Source organism: Alosa alosa, chromosome 13 (assembly GCF_017589495.1).
Source record: "Alosa alosa isolate M-15738 ecotype Scorff River chromosome 13, AALO_Geno_1.1, whole genome shotgun sequence".
Lineage (NCBI taxonomy): Eukaryota > Metazoa > Chordata > Actinopteri > Clupeiformes > Clupeidae > Alosa > Alosa alosa.
Window position 1 is genome coordinate 29,991,405 of NC_063201.1, and position 16,976 is coordinate 30,008,380.

The following is a 16,976-nucleotide window of genomic DNA, read 5'->3' on the forward strand; positions in this document are numbered from 1 at the left end:
CTGTAGGTCAATCTGTCAACTATTTATTTACTCTCTCTGAGCACTCAAGCAGAAAAAAGTGAGATGAACTGACAGTTTATCGGAAAACTTTATTATCGGTTTTAATGCCTATCGTTTTAAAAACAAAGATTCTGGAAAAATAAAAATACTATAGCCTTAGCTAACATTTCAACATTCTAATGGCTGATCTTAGGACATCTGTAATGATTTTTTTGTCTTTTAGTATAATAGCCTGACCCTTTATAATCAGTTGCAGAAAAGGCTTGTATGAGTTTGCATTGGTATCACAAGAGGACCTAATCAGCCGAATCAAGATTTGTTACTTAACTTTAATTATAATGAAACTGTTCTGTGGCTTAACATTAACATGTTACTTAACATTATCTTAACATTTCATTTGTCATTATAATTTACACACCTGGTATTACTGACCCACAAATGACATAGTTTCCAACTGTATATGACAATATCTTGAAGTGTAAGCTCGGTCTGGCAGCCCTGTCCCTGAACAGTGAATGTAAAGCAAGCACCGAGCACGACTGCATTTTATTTGGTTCATACCTATATGCTCTGTGAATATGTTGCCTATGACACCAGCAGTAAGCCGTTAAAAGCATTGACTGTCTATGGTTTGGCTCATGTGCATAACCATGATAAATCTGTCACAGCGAAACAAAGGGACACAATGAAAAGAGTTTGGAGAGAGGGAGAGAACACATGCATGCAAAATGAAGATGATGGAAGTGATGGCATGCCTGAACCACAGAGGGAAGAACGATACAGAGCAAGAGGACGAAAAGGTGGTGTTCATTTCATGGGTTCGTACTGAATGAGACGTAATGCATTTTCATTTTCCAGCACCCCTTGGATGAATTCACCCTCCGCAAGGCGTTCTAGGGAAAAGACAAATAGAAAGAATGCTATTAACATTTGATTCAATTAACAAACACTACCTCCTCATACAATTAATAGATAAAATAGAAATGTGGACAATTCAAAGATATTTTCTTAAATTCTGAAAAGATACATTTAGATTGGCTTTGCAGATTGCAGTGCAGTAAAAATCAGCATCAAACTTAACTTTCATACTGTAACTCTCAACTTAGCTCTCATATAAATTGTATAATATACACTGTCTACTGTATGTATTATTAACCATCCACATGGTGATCTGCTGCTTGCAAGTCCTTAGTGACTATAGAACAGGCAGGCATTTAGAAATACCATATTTCTAAACCTTTGACACATAACGGCCATGGCCCTAAAAAAACTCCCATAGTGCTTTAGTGAAAGAGGAGTGACTTTACCATTGTCCTTCTTGTTGAAATATGACCACAGCTTTTCTGCTCTCTTCTCTGGGGTGTTCTCATCTGCTGGGAGTTTTTCCTGGTCTTCTTTGGGGATCAGCTTGAAGATGGCCTAAGAAAGTCATAACATATTTTTGAATTATTTAAATTATTTTAGTTCAGATCATTTAAATTGGAGTCCTCCTCAAGCCCTATAAGGAACACATCTGGTACTGCCAGTTTACTCACAGGCATACACACAGCATCCTGATGCTGATATGACCCTTGTAGTAACAAATGTGACCACAGGGGGGAGGCCAGGAGGTCATTGTCTATAAGCAATAGTGCAGTGTGCCTGTGTATCTTTGTAACACTAACTGTTGGGTAGCCTACTGTACACTAAAGCAGTGCAAACTGAAAAATGTCCCACCCCTAAAACAATGGTGGGTCATCACACTTCTATCAGATTAATGTAATTATGGGTCATCTCATATCACCATATTGCTGCAAAACTGTACCAAAGCTCTCACTATAAGGATACACACAATTGCACATGGTATGATGTTTGTCAGAAAAGGGTAACCCCAAAATATTGGAGCGATCTTTGCACATAGAAGCATTAAGAGGTGGAAGCTCACTTTTGTATGCAAGTTTTGTGCCTCACACACTGGTTGACTAGCCTAGAAATCTAGTTGACTCTCCGTTGGTTTGTGAGCTCGAAAAATTAAACTTCTATCAGGCTAATCAAATCGTGTATAGAGTCGTTAGGTGGGCTTTACATAATGATTGATGGCAGAGTTTCAACGGTTTGGCTTGAATTCCCTGCTACTTGAAAACAAATAAGATGGATGTTGCTGTTGGTGAAAAGTGTGACACGAGTTAAGCTTTTTACCAAGTTGTCAAACGTTTGAACTAACCAATTAGCTCCGCTGGTGGGAAACGCATGGGACTCATAGCGCTGCCGCTGTCCTTTTGCGTGCAGAGGGAATTTGAAAGACAACCGATTATCCCGCCCCTCGGACTGAGCACTGCGAACGGTGAGTGCCCAGACCCTACATTTTAATGTGGGTTTGGCTCGTCAGGCTACTGGTTGACCACAGGAAATCTGTATTTGTTCAACAACCAAGGCATGGACCTTTTGAGAATATACTACTTGCAAATGACTAACGGGTAAACTGCTGGGATGCTGTTAGTCCCTAACTCTGCCACATGCCAGTAGCTTTGCTGCCCCAACATGTTTCAGTACTATCAGTTAGACATTGTTTTTCTGTAAGCACAGTGATTTTTTAAAACAATGAAACCCTGTGAGTCCTAATCATATACTGAGGATGGAGCAGGGGTTTCTCCTTTACAAAGTATCCAACAGAAAACATCACTCTGTGTAAGTAATAAACTCCCAGAGCAATTGATGGTTCTTTATGGAACAAACTAGGTCTATATAATAAATTCCACTCTATGTGAAAATAAGCAATATTTGTTGGTTAAATGTTTGAAACATTTAAAATAAACATCTTGTTCTAGGTAATTCTGCCCATTGAAGAATATCACATCTACTCTTAGATTGGATATTTGTTAAGCATACAGAAATTGTTTGTGGAGCATGTGGTGAAAGGCCACAGTTACCATTACAGCGCCATGTGTTTAAAACTGGAGACTGCTGTAAAGTTCAATCTTGATTTCAGTCACTCTCACATCTGAGAATATTTAAGGACATTTTCGAGTAGGCTAAGCGTGAGAGATTCCTTTCTGAAGCAGTATAACAAAGTAACAAATGGTGTGGCTGGCTGAATGTAATTACGGAGTAAGGAATCAGATAAGGAACCAGGCCGGCACTCTTAAAGTGAGCAGCAGATAGGAAAAGAGCACTTGACTCAGGCGCTTAAAGACAGATTAGGGTAGATTAGGGCCATGGCCAAGCCACAGGCGGAGAAACAAGCTGCTCTCTGGTGCTGCTAAGCTCTGATATTTGGCAGGGTATATCACTATCTCTCTCCTCCTATCTCACAATTCTTATGGAAGGTGCTGGAGTTGTGATATATGAGCCTCTACACATGGCCAGGAAGAGGAATATCTCTGGTGAAAAGGATGTGTAGCCTACATCACAACTGACCAAACATACACGTATCCTATCCTTCTTAAAAATGTTAACATTCATGCTTAGAAACTCAATGTCCATGGCCCTTACTATGACCCTTTTCCTGATTTTGATCATACACGTTGTTTACAACAACAAACAACAAACAACAAGCAACAAACCAAACACTGAAGCCCAATTCTTATGATAGTAATAGCTCAGTAATGGACTTGGAATGTTTTTGCACATCACATTTGTAATTCACTGCCCAAAAGCAACCTAGTTTTTGGCTGAAATCCTGTTCAATTTTAAAGAGATTTCAGATGTAATGGTACTATCTCAATGGGTTACTGATGTGTGATGTTTTCAAGATTCTTAATAATAGGATATGAATAACTCATAATGAGTCATAAAAATACTAGACCAGGGCCTGACACAAAGCAATATCATTGGGGAAAGTAAGGATCAACAAAGAACAAAAAGTACCAAGCTTCCACTTCCTATTTTCCACTTTTCTTGTCTAATATACCTCTACAAATAAATGACTTGGCCCAAAACAAAACCCAGTGTTCAACATTACTATTAATGATCACATGGTTTAAGTAAACATTGCTTCAGACTCAGTAGCTTTGACTCAGTAGATTACTGCCTACTAGGCGTGCTCAAAATAGTAAACAAGTTTTCTTTAAAACAAAACAAAAACAGGTTGTGTCTTATTTTGATTGAAAATAGAAAGGAACACCTGAGGCCTTGAATACAGTTTTTTGCCATAGGATTCCTCAGAGTGAGAAACGAATGTAAATCCATAGCAAAGATGCTGACCTACATTAAGATCTGCTCAAAATGATCTTAGCCCCATAATTCTCTGAATTACTCTAAGTGGCTATGCACAACCAAGGGCGCGGGAAGGGGGGGTGCTGCAGCATATAGATTTTCAAAAAAATATTATATATATTTTTAAATAATTACTAATTCGCTGTCTGACATTATTTATATTTTTGTATGTGAAATGATGAGTCAAATAGCAAAAAAGGGTCAACGTGAACGTGACTGTAAGAACCGTAGTGTGGTTTCATCTATGTGATAGCGATCAAGTGTGTAGGCCTACGGTTGATATAGGCCTACATATTCTATGCGATTTACACGTTCAAAAAACCATGGATAAGCTGAAAGAAACTTTTACAGTTTTGCAAAAATAATAAATGCATAGCTAGTGAAATCATTTCACTATCCTAGTCGCTAAGATAGAAATTATTAGGAGACATAGGCTACTTGCTGTGGAGACGACACACTTTAGGCTATTCAGAAATTATTTGCGAGATCATTGCAGCCTGATTATTAGCCTATATTTAAAGCCTAACATCTCTGGTGTGGTTTTGACGATCAGAAAAGTAATTTTCCTTAGCTATAGTGAGGCTAACGATGTCAAGTGCGCTTATGTGGGGGTTAGGGTGGGCGCAGTGGACTCGGAGTGCTGTCGCGGAACATTGGAATTTGTGGCTGCCCAGGACTTTTCTAAAACTTCTCGCTATCACCCGCACACCGCACTAAAATGACGTATTTAGCATTCAAAATCCTAAATATGTCCTGGGGGGGGCGGATCGTGGAATTGTCGGATATCCATTATTTTTGTTATTCAGCACCCTTGGTCAAAAATAGGTTCCCGCGCGCCTGTGCACAACCTGGAACATCTTTTAAGTATTTAAGTTACGTCTACTACAATACATGCAATTGAAATTTCAAAGCATCCCACCAGAGTAACCCTGATGAAACTCACTTGGCAGATCTCTCCCACTTCTGACTTGGTGATATAGCCATTCTTGTCCACATCGAACAGTGAGAAAGCCCACTCTAGTTTCCGCTGTGTCTTTCCACCTGAGGTCATGTGTAGGGCAATGATATACTCCTTGAAGTCCAGTGTTCCATCATCGTTGGTGTCAAAGGAACGGAAGACATGCTGAGCGTATATCTTTGCATCACTATCAGGGAAAAAGCGTGCGTAGATGGCCTCAAACTCTTCTGGGTTGATGCGTCCACTGGGGCACGTCTTCTGGAAGTTCTCGTACCATTGGGACAACTCGTTCTCTGAGAATTTGGTGTGCAGCTTCAGATCCTCCAGGATCTCCTTAGACATGGCGCTGCTTTTTGAGTTTCCCATCTTGTGCTGTGGATGTGGAGTTGGCGCACCCTTTGGTGAAGCCTGCTATCAGAGGGGGGAAAAAAGTCCACTCAGGTCTACCCAAGTTGAATCTTCTTCACTGTCTCAGAAATCAGACCTCTAGTCCAGACAAGTTGCAGTGCACAAGGCTTTCCGGATCGACTGACCGTTCACTTGCTGGACCTACCAGTGATAACTACTGAGGGAATCATAAGTTCCCAAGACAAGAACTGGATATTTAAGGGATGACGAAAGCCTGGGGTGGCAGACAGTAAGAGAAGATGAAGAGATAAAGGTTGAGGCAGACTTAGGCTGCTACCTTTGACAGCTGCATTAAACCTATTACAAGAGGATTACACTGGCTGAGCCCTGGGGCCTAAGTTTACTTGTTGCCTTGTTGCCCCATATACATCTTGATGATGAGTTGCCACATATTGTGTGGATGGAGCCAATGTGGAGCCAATGTTTTGGTTTGGCAGCCCTGAGATCAGACCAGACCAGCTTCCACCAGGCCAATGGGATCTGTAAACAGCATCTTTCCAATGAAAAACAAATCTAGATAATAAATTCAATAGCAATTGTTATGTGTCTGATGTTTTCCTGTGTCCAATAAATTCAACTAAAGGTAGACACCATAATCTATTGAGACAAACAACCTAAATTCACCTCATGAGTCCTTTGATGGTTTTACTAGGCCTCTTAATTGATCATTAGTACAATAGGCTCAGTTATTTAAGACTTTGGCCTCAGATGCTACAATTACTTTTTTGTTTTTTCCCTACATTGGATCTCTCGATTTTAGACAATTATAGGCCTATATCCAATAGATATAGGCCAGATATAGGCAAGATAAGTCATATAGTCATTTTTATAGTAAATTATAGTATTTTTTTATGATTTAATGGCAAAATAGTTTTTAATCAACCAGCTGCCTTGCCTTTCATGTCACATATCAGTGCTAATGTTACAAACAGAATTAAAGCCATTTTCTTTTTACTGATTTGGGCCTCAAGAATTACATATCCTTACATATCCAGTTGAAAACACATTGCATCAAAAATATCTGTATGCTTTGATTCTGTTTGTCATCATCAAATACGCAACAGTCTGGGAGAAGTCCATGGCCATTCCTAGAGTGACAAAAATAACACAAGCGCTCAGATGCCTGGTAGGCCTATAGATAGATAACACCCATTCACTATCTGGGCATTGTTCAGTACCTGACTTGTACCAAACAACAACCAGTGCAATTAGGCTTAATGGAGTGTGGAGCTTCTCAGTCTTAACAGGCCATCTGGCATGGCCTTTCTAAGGTCCATTCTAGTACTCCCATAGTCCCCACCCCCACACGCCCACAAGATTCTGCTCTAATGGGTCCATTCTAGTTCTTGAGTTTAGGCAAGAAGTCCCTGTTTCTATGGGAGTCCCCACCCCTACTGTTAAACTCCCGTTTTGTAGCTGTTCAGGCATGCCCACAAGATTCTGCTAGGGTCCAATAGGGTTCATTTTTGGTCATTTGTAAAACCTGCCCAGGCTGGCACAGTGTGACCAGTCGTAGAGCACAACAGGGCCTTATGGGCTTTCCCAAAGGAAAATTTGTTGTCTTGAATTGTTTTTTCTTTTTCCCACAAAAAAATTATCAGCTCCTATTGATATTTATTATTTGAGACTTATTTGCGATTTCTTCTGAAAAGTAATATATAAATTGAGAGGTGAAACAGCTCAGGTCTCATTTAGAATTTTGCTTTCTATGGGACCCCATAAAATGTATTTATTGATTGCATTTGTAATCTATGATTTTACTATCTTAGGATACATCATCTTAGGATACACCAGCATTGTGCTTGCCAAAACTCTTAAAGACATTTGTTAGTTGTTGTTTTGTAAAATGTATGATTACAAAACAATGTGGCCTAGACCTAGGATGTCATTAAAGTGCCTTTCTCCCCCACAAAATCAGGTTATTACACTTGCAAAAGTTTTCCTGGGGAGATCAACAGCATTGCATTTTTATGTATTATCCATTTGATTATAAAGGCAGTCAAAATATTACAATTACAACAATCAAAACACCAGAGAAATAAAAAGCTAACTTGAGATGAATGAGTGAGAGAAAGAGAAGGCATGACATGGAGATGGGTAGACAAAGTGAGTGAGCTGAGGAGGAGGGGATCCCTAAGCTCATAGGAGATGAGAGGCAGAGGATCAGAGGAGATAAAGAGCAGAAGACTGTAAAAGAGAGAATGTTATTAAATGGCTGTTTTTTTTATCTGTTTTTCATATAATCAATTTCCAATGCTTTTTAGTGCAAAGACAATACCAAGTTAGTCCAAAACCAGATCCTATCTGATCAACAACATTACATAATACATTCTGTAAGCGTTCTAGACGTGCATTGACAATATCAGAGACTCCCTTCTCCATGTCAGTGTAGCATCAGAATGAATTTGGGGGTGGGGTTTGGGGGGGTGTCAGCAGGGTAAATTACACAATGCCACAAACATCCTGAGATCTTCCCTCCACCTAAGACAGCACAATTGGCAGTTGGAAACTGAAAGGGTGAAAGGAATGTGGTTTTAACAGGTGATGGTGTAACTGATCGCACCAGCTGTGGACATTGCAGTTATGGTAAACAATTAAGTGTCTATCAGAAAGAGGTCCTTTAATATGTTTGCTTTATGACCCTCTGGCCAAAGAGCAAGAAATCCGCATGTCCATTGACGAGATTCACAGTGCTTCCTGCCCCAACAACCGTCCATCCTCATTCCTATTTGTAGAGTTTTTGGCCAGCACTTCGGTCCTTCTCTTTTGATGCTCCTGTGGGGACTAGTGCCCACCCAGTAGACTCGGAGTGATTCTCTCTGCTCTATTAATGGCAGCAGGGAGCCTAGCTCTATTGGATTAGCCGTGTGAGCCAATAATGCTGCCCCCATCAGACCACAGCCCTCTGCTCTCAGCCTCTTACCACTTGCACTGCCAGGTCCTTTTCCATCGTGATCCTGAAGCCACAAAAGCTTAATGAAGTGAGGTTTCTAAAACATCACTTGTGTCTAGAAATATCTAACACTTCAATCTATCACTCTAGCACTATAACTATAGTCTAGATTCTGATATGTGTGTAAAGTAAATTGTATGGGGCAGGTTCCATAACATTCAGTGGAGATCTTCATTGAAGTTCTTTTTTAGACTAAATGTTAATCTATGTCTGGGAAACTGGTCCTACGCATGTAAATCATTTTGGACAAAAAGGGTCAGCAAAAGAAATAAAGATTAAGTTATGATAAACTGTGCATCACATTTGAGAACTTTATTTATTGCTTAGATTAAACATTATTATTCTTGTGTTTCCATATTCTGGCCATTCACCTGATCTGAACTCCCTGTCTATTTTTACATTTCACACAGTTGCAAAGTCTCTGCACACCTGTGTGCCAGATCAGTGAACTCCACAATAGTATTACTTGGATTACACTTAGGAACACCCCCTTATGCAAGTCCTATCCTTAGACTGCCTTGTGATGTTTTGCTTCCTACTACATCAGACTGAGAAATGTGCCACACTTCATCCTTGTTTAGGCATGTTAACCCTTGTAAGGTGTTCACATTTTTGTTACTCAGCCAATGTTTCCAGGTCTGGTGGACCCACCACATTATTAGGCTTTTAAATCAATACAGCCATAACAATTTATGTAAAAATACTTATCAGATATTTACTACTAGCTCAATTACCAATGATGTAGACATCATATATGTTCATATTTGCCTTTTGCCCTGTGAGATCACATTTATGATGAATGATTTTAGTTTTTGAGGAAATTCAATAATAAACAAGGTATGGGCTGGAAAAAAATAGAAACAAGATTTTTGATCATTATTGATGCTTATCAGAACAGGTACACACACACACACACACACACACACACACACACACACACACACACACACACAGCAGGCCCAGTTATGAGGAGGACACAGTTAAGGTACATAGCACCTACAATTATTATACTTTATACTCAGGTCCAGTAGACCCGAACACCACATATGTAATAGTTATGAGTATGTTCTTCACAGAAAATGAGCCAAGGCCAATGAGTCTGAGTTTGAAGAAATAATAAATAGGCTACAGAAAGTTTGAATAAAATAATAAATATTTCTTTTAGCAAACATTGAAAACGTGTCCCACAGACCAAAACACCTTACAAGGGTTGAAGTAGTGCTAAATCTGTACTGACCGCTCCACTGTTTGTGTGTCTGCACAATCTGGACATTTGTGGATTAAGTGATTGTTTAGATCAAACAGGGAAGGAAAAACAAGCTGGCTAGAACAAAAGGCAAACACCTTATAGCAAGACATTTCTGTAAAATAATACCTTGCATTTCTTTTCTTAAACTGATTTACCCATTTCTTGATGATTTATACCCACATTTCAGACATTAAGTTTGACAATGCAATATTTCCATTAAGAATATCCAATGGGATATTTAAACAATTCATATTCCTTTAACACTCCCAATATTCTGCCAAAGTAACATGTATCTGTGTGAAGAAATACAAAGGGAATAAAAAATGGATATTGTGGTGTGAAAACTTAATATACTGGGGATATTCACTGCGTGAAATCTGTTACTTTCTCCTTCCTTGAGAAACCTCTCAAAATGGTGCAGATAGAAGCATTGATTTAATTGTAAAAAGAGCAGGCAAAGGAGGAAGCCAAAGGGAAAAAAGTGGGAAAAAACAAAGGAGAACAGCTCTCTGCACACAACAATACCCACGCCAGAAAGAGCCCAGATCTTCCTCGGCTAAGAGAGAAGCCCGGACAGAGGAGGAAGGGAGTGGGGTCTAGATAAATAAGAGGTAATGGACCGTAATGACGTTTAATGACAGACATGGCTTTCCTTTAGCATACAAAGGGTGATGGAAACCAACAAATGATAACAACAATAACACTAACAACAACGCCCACCATGCTGGTAGGCCTCAGGTTGTGACGCACTAGATAAATGCGCACCCCTCAAGGGGCCTGGTTCCCACAGAGGAGGACGACTTGTGGCAAACGGTCGTCTATTAAGAGGACTCTCTGTGGAACATTAAGGTAGCTATTACATCTGCATAACTTCATGTAAGGGTGTGGATGCAGAGGAGGTTCAAGGCCTTATGGTAAGCACAACTGTATTTTATTGTTTCGGATATAATACTTTAAATACAATATGTTAAGGCTTGACCATCCAACATAGCCAAATGCTATTTTTTGCATGTTTAATGGATGTGTGATGGATGATAGAGCAATTTGCAGCTTTGACATGCCTTTCTGTAATTGGTTTGTAATTGGTCTGTAAGTGGTTTGGTTGATATCAGACCATCCGAAATCCATTGAGTCTCCTCAACTTGTTCTTCCATTTTCTGTTGGCAGACTCCAGTGGTAGCTTGTGTTTTCACACTCCAGTGCTACAGTAGCTCTGTGTTCCACCACAGGCATCTGTTGGAAAGCGGAAGGAGCAGAGATAGACAAGACACACAAGAGGAAACACAAAGCAAACTTCAGGGGAGCCTTTCCAACGGCCTGTCTGAGTCTGACACAGAGCAGGTGGGGAGAGAACTTGGATGTGTGCCAGAGAGGAAAACAGCTGGGAAATGTCCCCAAGCTAGCATCAGTGTCCACTGAGCTGTGACTCCTCACTGCCTTCACCTCTTCACTCACAGGGGAAACCTTCCAAGTCAAAAATCACACTTCAGTTCAACAAAACCAAACACTTCAGCGCCTAAATGTCACAGGTGTCTTTGTGTCCGTCTTTGGATGTAGAGAATAACAGCACGATGGCCACACCTGACGTGCCCGAAATGACCGCTCCCTTCTCTGCTGTGACCTACGAGTCTAAATCGGAGACAGTCACCCTGCCCGGCGGCATAGTCTCGGTGGCCGGCATCACCGTGGTGACAGGTGGCGCCGAGCTGACCTGCGGCTCCTGCACGCTTGCCATTGGCATCTGGGGGATCCTGATTGGCGTCAGCGTGGTGGCGGTGGGGCTGTGGGACCACTCGCAGCACCAGAGGACCAGCGCCTCCCTCCTGCTGACCCTGGGCTTGGTGGTCCTGTCGGTCAGCTTCGCCATGGTGGCCAGCGTGGTGGGCTTTCGCCTGTGGAGCTGCAGGACGGGTCGAGCAAAGGAGAGGGATGAAGGGAAGGTGGTTCTGGTGGGCGAGAGAGGGAGGAGTGTTCTAAAAACAGTGACCGTGTAAAGCTCGCACGCTTGGCCCCAGACGCAGAGAGTGTGAATAAACATTTACATGCCTGTAAAGTTCATTCTGTACACTGTCGAACAATGCACTGAAAATATTGACACTGATTTTAGTCTAAACATTTGAACAAACGATTTTCCTCCATTTGAATTGATAAACTTTAGCTTTGTGTGTGCAGTTGTGTTGCCATCTATCAATCATGATCGTGTAAATGTTACATGCTTAAGTGGTACTGTCCACTAAATCATGGGCTTGTCTCAGGCCTGCGGCATCCTCTGAGGGGCTGTGTGAGGTTGTGGTGTGACTGGGCTTCACTCTTAATCCATCTGCTGGATCACAGAAGAATGTGACAGGAAATACAGACAGCTTCCTGTTAAGGGATGTGCCCACTAGAGAAAACAGGACTTGCCTTCCTGTGTAATCTGTGAAAAACAGCATTCTACAAGGTCTGATATTCTAACATTTATTTCTTTATTATCTAAATTATATCTAAATTAACAGTTATATATTACACTTGTCAAATTTGAATATCCCAATCCAATGTAGATCCAATTTAACTTAAGAAACTCTCAATAAAATGCTACTCTCTAGAGATTGTGTTTAGTGCAAATCCATTTGTGTCAGAAATTATGCTATTTTATACTCTCCGCCTCTGATCCTTCACCACAGGAAAGTCATTTCAGAGGAGACGAGGATCAAAACATGTGGATTGTAAGATTTTAAATGAATGGCTCCACAACAAAGCCATGTCAACTAGGGCTTGTGACCAGTCCTTTCCCATTATTTGTTCTCATCTAAGTGGCATTCAGGGCAGTAAGCAATAGGCAGGTGGGGAGTCAGAGCTTTGCTCCCTCCACAGTGTTCCATCAGGACAGGACTGCATAAAGACACATACGCTTCACTCTCATCTGATTGAAATGTGGTGCCTCCGGTGGATAGACACACCCCAAATACTCCCAGAGAGAGTGATGGAATGTGATAAGGATCTGATCATGGTCAAGTAAATAAACAGAGATATTTATATTGAAGAGCAGACATTTGTGTCATGGAGCATGCATAAGAGATACACTGAGAACAGAGGCTCAAGTGCAGAGTCATGCTATATCTGTCTGAATGGGAATTAAGAAAATATTGCATTTGTGTTTTTTTAATTAGCATGGATAACTCCCATTAGCCGTGAAGAGTGCTGACACTCTCGTCTCTCAGTCACATTAGTGACCCCAAGATGGACGTCCACGGTGGCCCCACTGAGGACAACAAAGGCAGGGTCAGGCTGCTGCTCCTGCTACGTAGAGGCCATCTCTCCCAAAGATCGTGCCACTGGTTCTTAACACAATATATGAGATTCTTATTTGTCATTGGCACGTTTACATTTAAATGACTATGTTAGTCATTATTATATTAGTTATTAATTATTATTATTATTAATACTAGTACAGAAATACAGGGAAAAAATAGACAAAAAAGTTCACATTATAGAAAGCTAACTGTTCTAAAATGACTGTTGCATGTTAACTTTTTGCCACCAAAGAAGCCTTGACCCTCAGAATGAACCCTCAACACTTACTGTGGGTCTTGAATGCACTGCATGAGTAGGGGTCCTGAGGTTTTTCTGAGAGCACTGAACTCTACTCCTTCTTCAGGAAAGAAACCTAACTTAAAATGTCTACAAACTGAGGCAGTTTGCATCAGTCTGTGTTGGTCTATTAGTTGGTCTAAAACTTTTCCAAGACTTGAGTAAAAAAAAGTTCTCCAGGTGTAGCTTTTGATCCATTTTGGCTCCTATGTTTTCCTCATTTCTTCAGCAACACTACATCAGAGTGATTAAACTGAAGCAAAACCAGTTCAGAGCATTACATAACATGGGTGCTCAGTATACAACATATTAGCATTAAAAAGGCAGAAGAGACATATCACATATCTTGATATTTTTAATACTTGCATGAGATAACATCACAGACTATTGTTCAGAAAAGAGTAGACCTGTAGCTATCTAAAGTAGCTAAGTAAAAAAATTATACATTTCAGTCACGCTGTGGCAGGTCATCCATAAACATGAGTATATTTTCAAATCTTTCTTTTTCTCTCTCCGTCTAGCCTTCCCTCTGTATTAATATATGTGTCCAGCAGCTGGGATTAGAGTCACTGGCTTCACTGACCCCGGTCATTTGCATTTTTAACAACAATCCCTTCTTGATCCTCTTGTGCAGCTCCTCCACCCACTGACCCATCTCCTTGCTGCCTTCTCAGGCCTGGACTGGTCATTGCCCTGTTTACCACCTCAGGTTCCGCAGTAAAATCCATCTTTTTCTGTCTTTCTTTGCAGTAATTTCTAATTAGATGGTTTACTGCTAAGAAAACCATTAAAACAGTGATGTTGATATCAATGCTTCCAGTATTCCTACAGTTACAAAGAAAGTGCAATCTCTAATTTAAACCCCTAAACCCTTAGAACCATCTTCTTTTCAAACCCACCTCTCTTTATGATCACCCAATGGCATATCTTTAGTATTCTCCTCCTTTTCTCTTCAGCTGAAGTTAAGGGAAGGTCAAAGGTGTGATGTCCATCCACAACTCCTGCAGGGAGAACTGGCAAACACAAGAATTGCGTTTGGACAATCAACCTTTGACCCTCATCGGCCAGAAGCTCAGTAGCCATTCCTTTGGTTCGTCCCTGGGAGATGGAAAAAGGGGGATTAAGCAGCATGTCACTCAGCCCTCAACAGTTTTTACCCCATTATGTGTTTGTTAGACAAAGCATCAACACATGAGTAAGCAATCCGTAAAAGCCACCATTCTGTGGATAAATTCATTGTAATCATTTTAGAAGGTGAAATAATTGACCTAATGGTGCATTCAATCAAACAAAATGTTATTATTGTCTAAATACGTATCCCTATATAACAAGACCCTATATTTAGTTCTTAAATTATTCTGTTTCAGTCCAGTCAAGTCAAGTCTATCATGAGATTATTTCCAAAAATCACATTTATTTAGGCTATAGTTGTATATAATTAGCCATGCAAAACACTAGCATATTTCTTTGACGCAAAACCAAATCTGGTTCAAGAAACAGAATTCTGAAGGTTGAGGCATCTCACTCTAGGCCTATCTCCAAATGAAAAGATCTTTGTAGATGAAATCTCAATGCTGTATCCCAATATTACCTCTGTAATCATCCATAGCATTGAGCTTCATCCAGCATCCAGTGGCAACGCGTACTCCTGTGATGAAGTCCTCTCCCCTCCGCTCAATGTCCAGTGTCCTTCCTCATGGCCCTGTCTCTCCAAAGTGTGTGTGTCCAGCTCGTGCTCCTCTGCTTTCTGTGAGCTCGTGGCCAGCCCTCTCCTCCTCTGCCCATCTCATTACATGCAGCGCTGGGGTTACCAAAGAAACTGGGCCTCAATGGAGAAAATCTCCCTTTGCTACAATAAATGACGAAAGTGACGGGGGTGGAGAGGGAGGGGAAAGAAAGGGAGTAGTAGAGATGGAGGGGAGAAGTTGTTGGGGGGGCATGGCAGGTGGATGGATGGAAAGTGAGGGAGAGAAGAGAGTAAGTGGTTGAACTTTTATGACTTTGGTTTGGTAAGCAGTTGAAGTGCAAGGCTGAATCACTTGAGATGAGTTGATATAATGCAGTTGTGGAGTGGTGGTTGGACATTGCTTTAACATTCAGATTTATCACTGTATATTGTGCCCATAATGGTGGACTCAAGTGCCCTTGGATTTATCTTGGAATGACCACTGATCATTTTTACAAGAGCTGTATTCACCACTAACTTGCATGAAATGATGTCCCCCTTTTACAACTGTTCACTGAGAACTTTCGAGGCCTGCTAGTGAAATGTTCAGAACTTTATGATAATTACACCATTACTAACATTGCTACCAGACTAAAAAAGACTGTGGTAGACTTCCAAGAATGTGATGTTTCTGAAGTAGTGTTTAGATCAACAGGTTCAGTATTAGTAAAACCATTGCTGTTATAGAATTAATTAAGGTGTAGTTTTTCGGGAGGGAAAGTAGCACTAGTAGTTCTATGTAATATAGGTCATATCATTAGATAGTCAATCAGATCACCATGCACTTGCCTTTATCTCACTTTTTGAGGCCCGGCCATCCATTACCGCGGCAGCAGTGACCAGTGCATTGCCATGGTGCGAGGCTGACAAAGGGCGTGCCGTGGGAACGACTCCTGGGGTCAGGAGTGAGGGTCAGGAGGTCAGGGGGCACGGGCAGCTGGGCAGCAGACAACAGGAGCCGAGGGTGAGAAAAGAAGGAGGGGTCTCCCGCGCTGGCCCTGATGAACAGGGGCCTACAGGACATTAACATTGAACTGGGATAAAGGCCATTGATCGGTCCCTCCCGCAGCCCGCTGACCAGGCCTCCTACAGGGTGACACTCGCTGCTAGAGCTGCCGAGCCACTGGGGGCTGATTGACAAGCAGACGGTGGTCCAGAAACACCCGGGCCTGGGCTGCATGCCTGGACCAAGTGTGCCTGATATCATCAATGTCACAATCACTTTATGTCTGTTCTGAGCTCTCTTAATCACACATTTACTGACAAAGCAAAACTTCATACAAAAGCAGGGTTGCTCAATTAACACAATTACTCATTGGCATTAGAAACGTCCTGTTTTTATAAAACAACAACAACAAAAACTTGTCTTACCAACAGTTGATTTTCCAAATGCTGTGGAAAAGCATAATAGCAACATAATTATGTTTTCTCGATTATCTTTATTATCTTTTATTGATTATCGTTTTTGTTATCGTTGGATGCAAAACTTGAGTATTTGCATTACCCTACACCAAAGTCACGGTACCCCAATTTAGTCAAAGGTATTTTTTACTTTTGAGTATGTTAAACTTTAAATGTAAAGAGCTGTTTATAGTCACATTTTCATACAAAGCCTATTTTTTCATGATGGATATATTTTCCTCATTCAATCTGGATGGTCACACTTCGGTGGTACTTAATCCTGTTGCATCCATCCTCTCCAGTGCCAGGCATGTTTGTAGTGAGGTGTGAATGAAGTATAGTATAGTATTATATAGTACTAAGTGTAATATGCATGGCTGTGAAAATATGTGTTTTGTGAGGGGTATTTAATGCAAGGGACGTTTATGAGATATCCAATAGTAGGATAAAGCTGGTTGTCTGAGCCTGTGCTGTCTGCTGTGGTTAGATGGTGAAGCTGAGGCGTGAAGGCTGTGTG

The 16,976-nt window shown here is 41.0% G+C and overlaps 2 protein-coding genes across 2 annotated transcripts; one reads left to right on the forward strand and one right to left on the reverse strand.

Annotated features, from left to right (window-relative positions):
• Positions 1 to 69: 69 nt before the first annotated feature.
• rcvrn2 (recoverin 2) lies at positions 70 to 5,760 on the reverse strand. The gene is made up of 3 exons (XM_048260883.1): positions 5,138 to 5,760; positions 1,308 to 1,419; positions 70 to 893 (listed from the first exon to the last, which is right to left on the reverse strand). Exons 1-3 carry the CDS (start codon positions 5,516 to 5,518, stop codon positions 808 to 810), a joined length of 579 nt encoding a protein of 192 aa, XP_048116840.1. The 5' UTR covers positions 5,519 to 5,760; the 3' UTR covers positions 70 to 807.
• A 4,805-nt stretch (positions 5,761 to 10,565) lies between these two features.
• On the forward strand, positions 10,566 to 12,315 carry LOC125306222 (transmembrane protein 100-like). The gene is made up of 2 exons (XM_048261450.1): positions 10,566 to 10,676; positions 10,930 to 12,315. Exon 2 carries the CDS (start codon positions 11,283 to 11,285, stop codon positions 11,754 to 11,756), a length of 474 nt encoding a protein of 157 aa, XP_048117407.1. The 5' UTR covers positions 10,566 to 10,676; positions 10,930 to 11,282; the 3' UTR covers positions 11,757 to 12,315.
• The last annotated feature ends 4,661 nt before the right edge of the window (positions 12,316 to 16,976 follow it).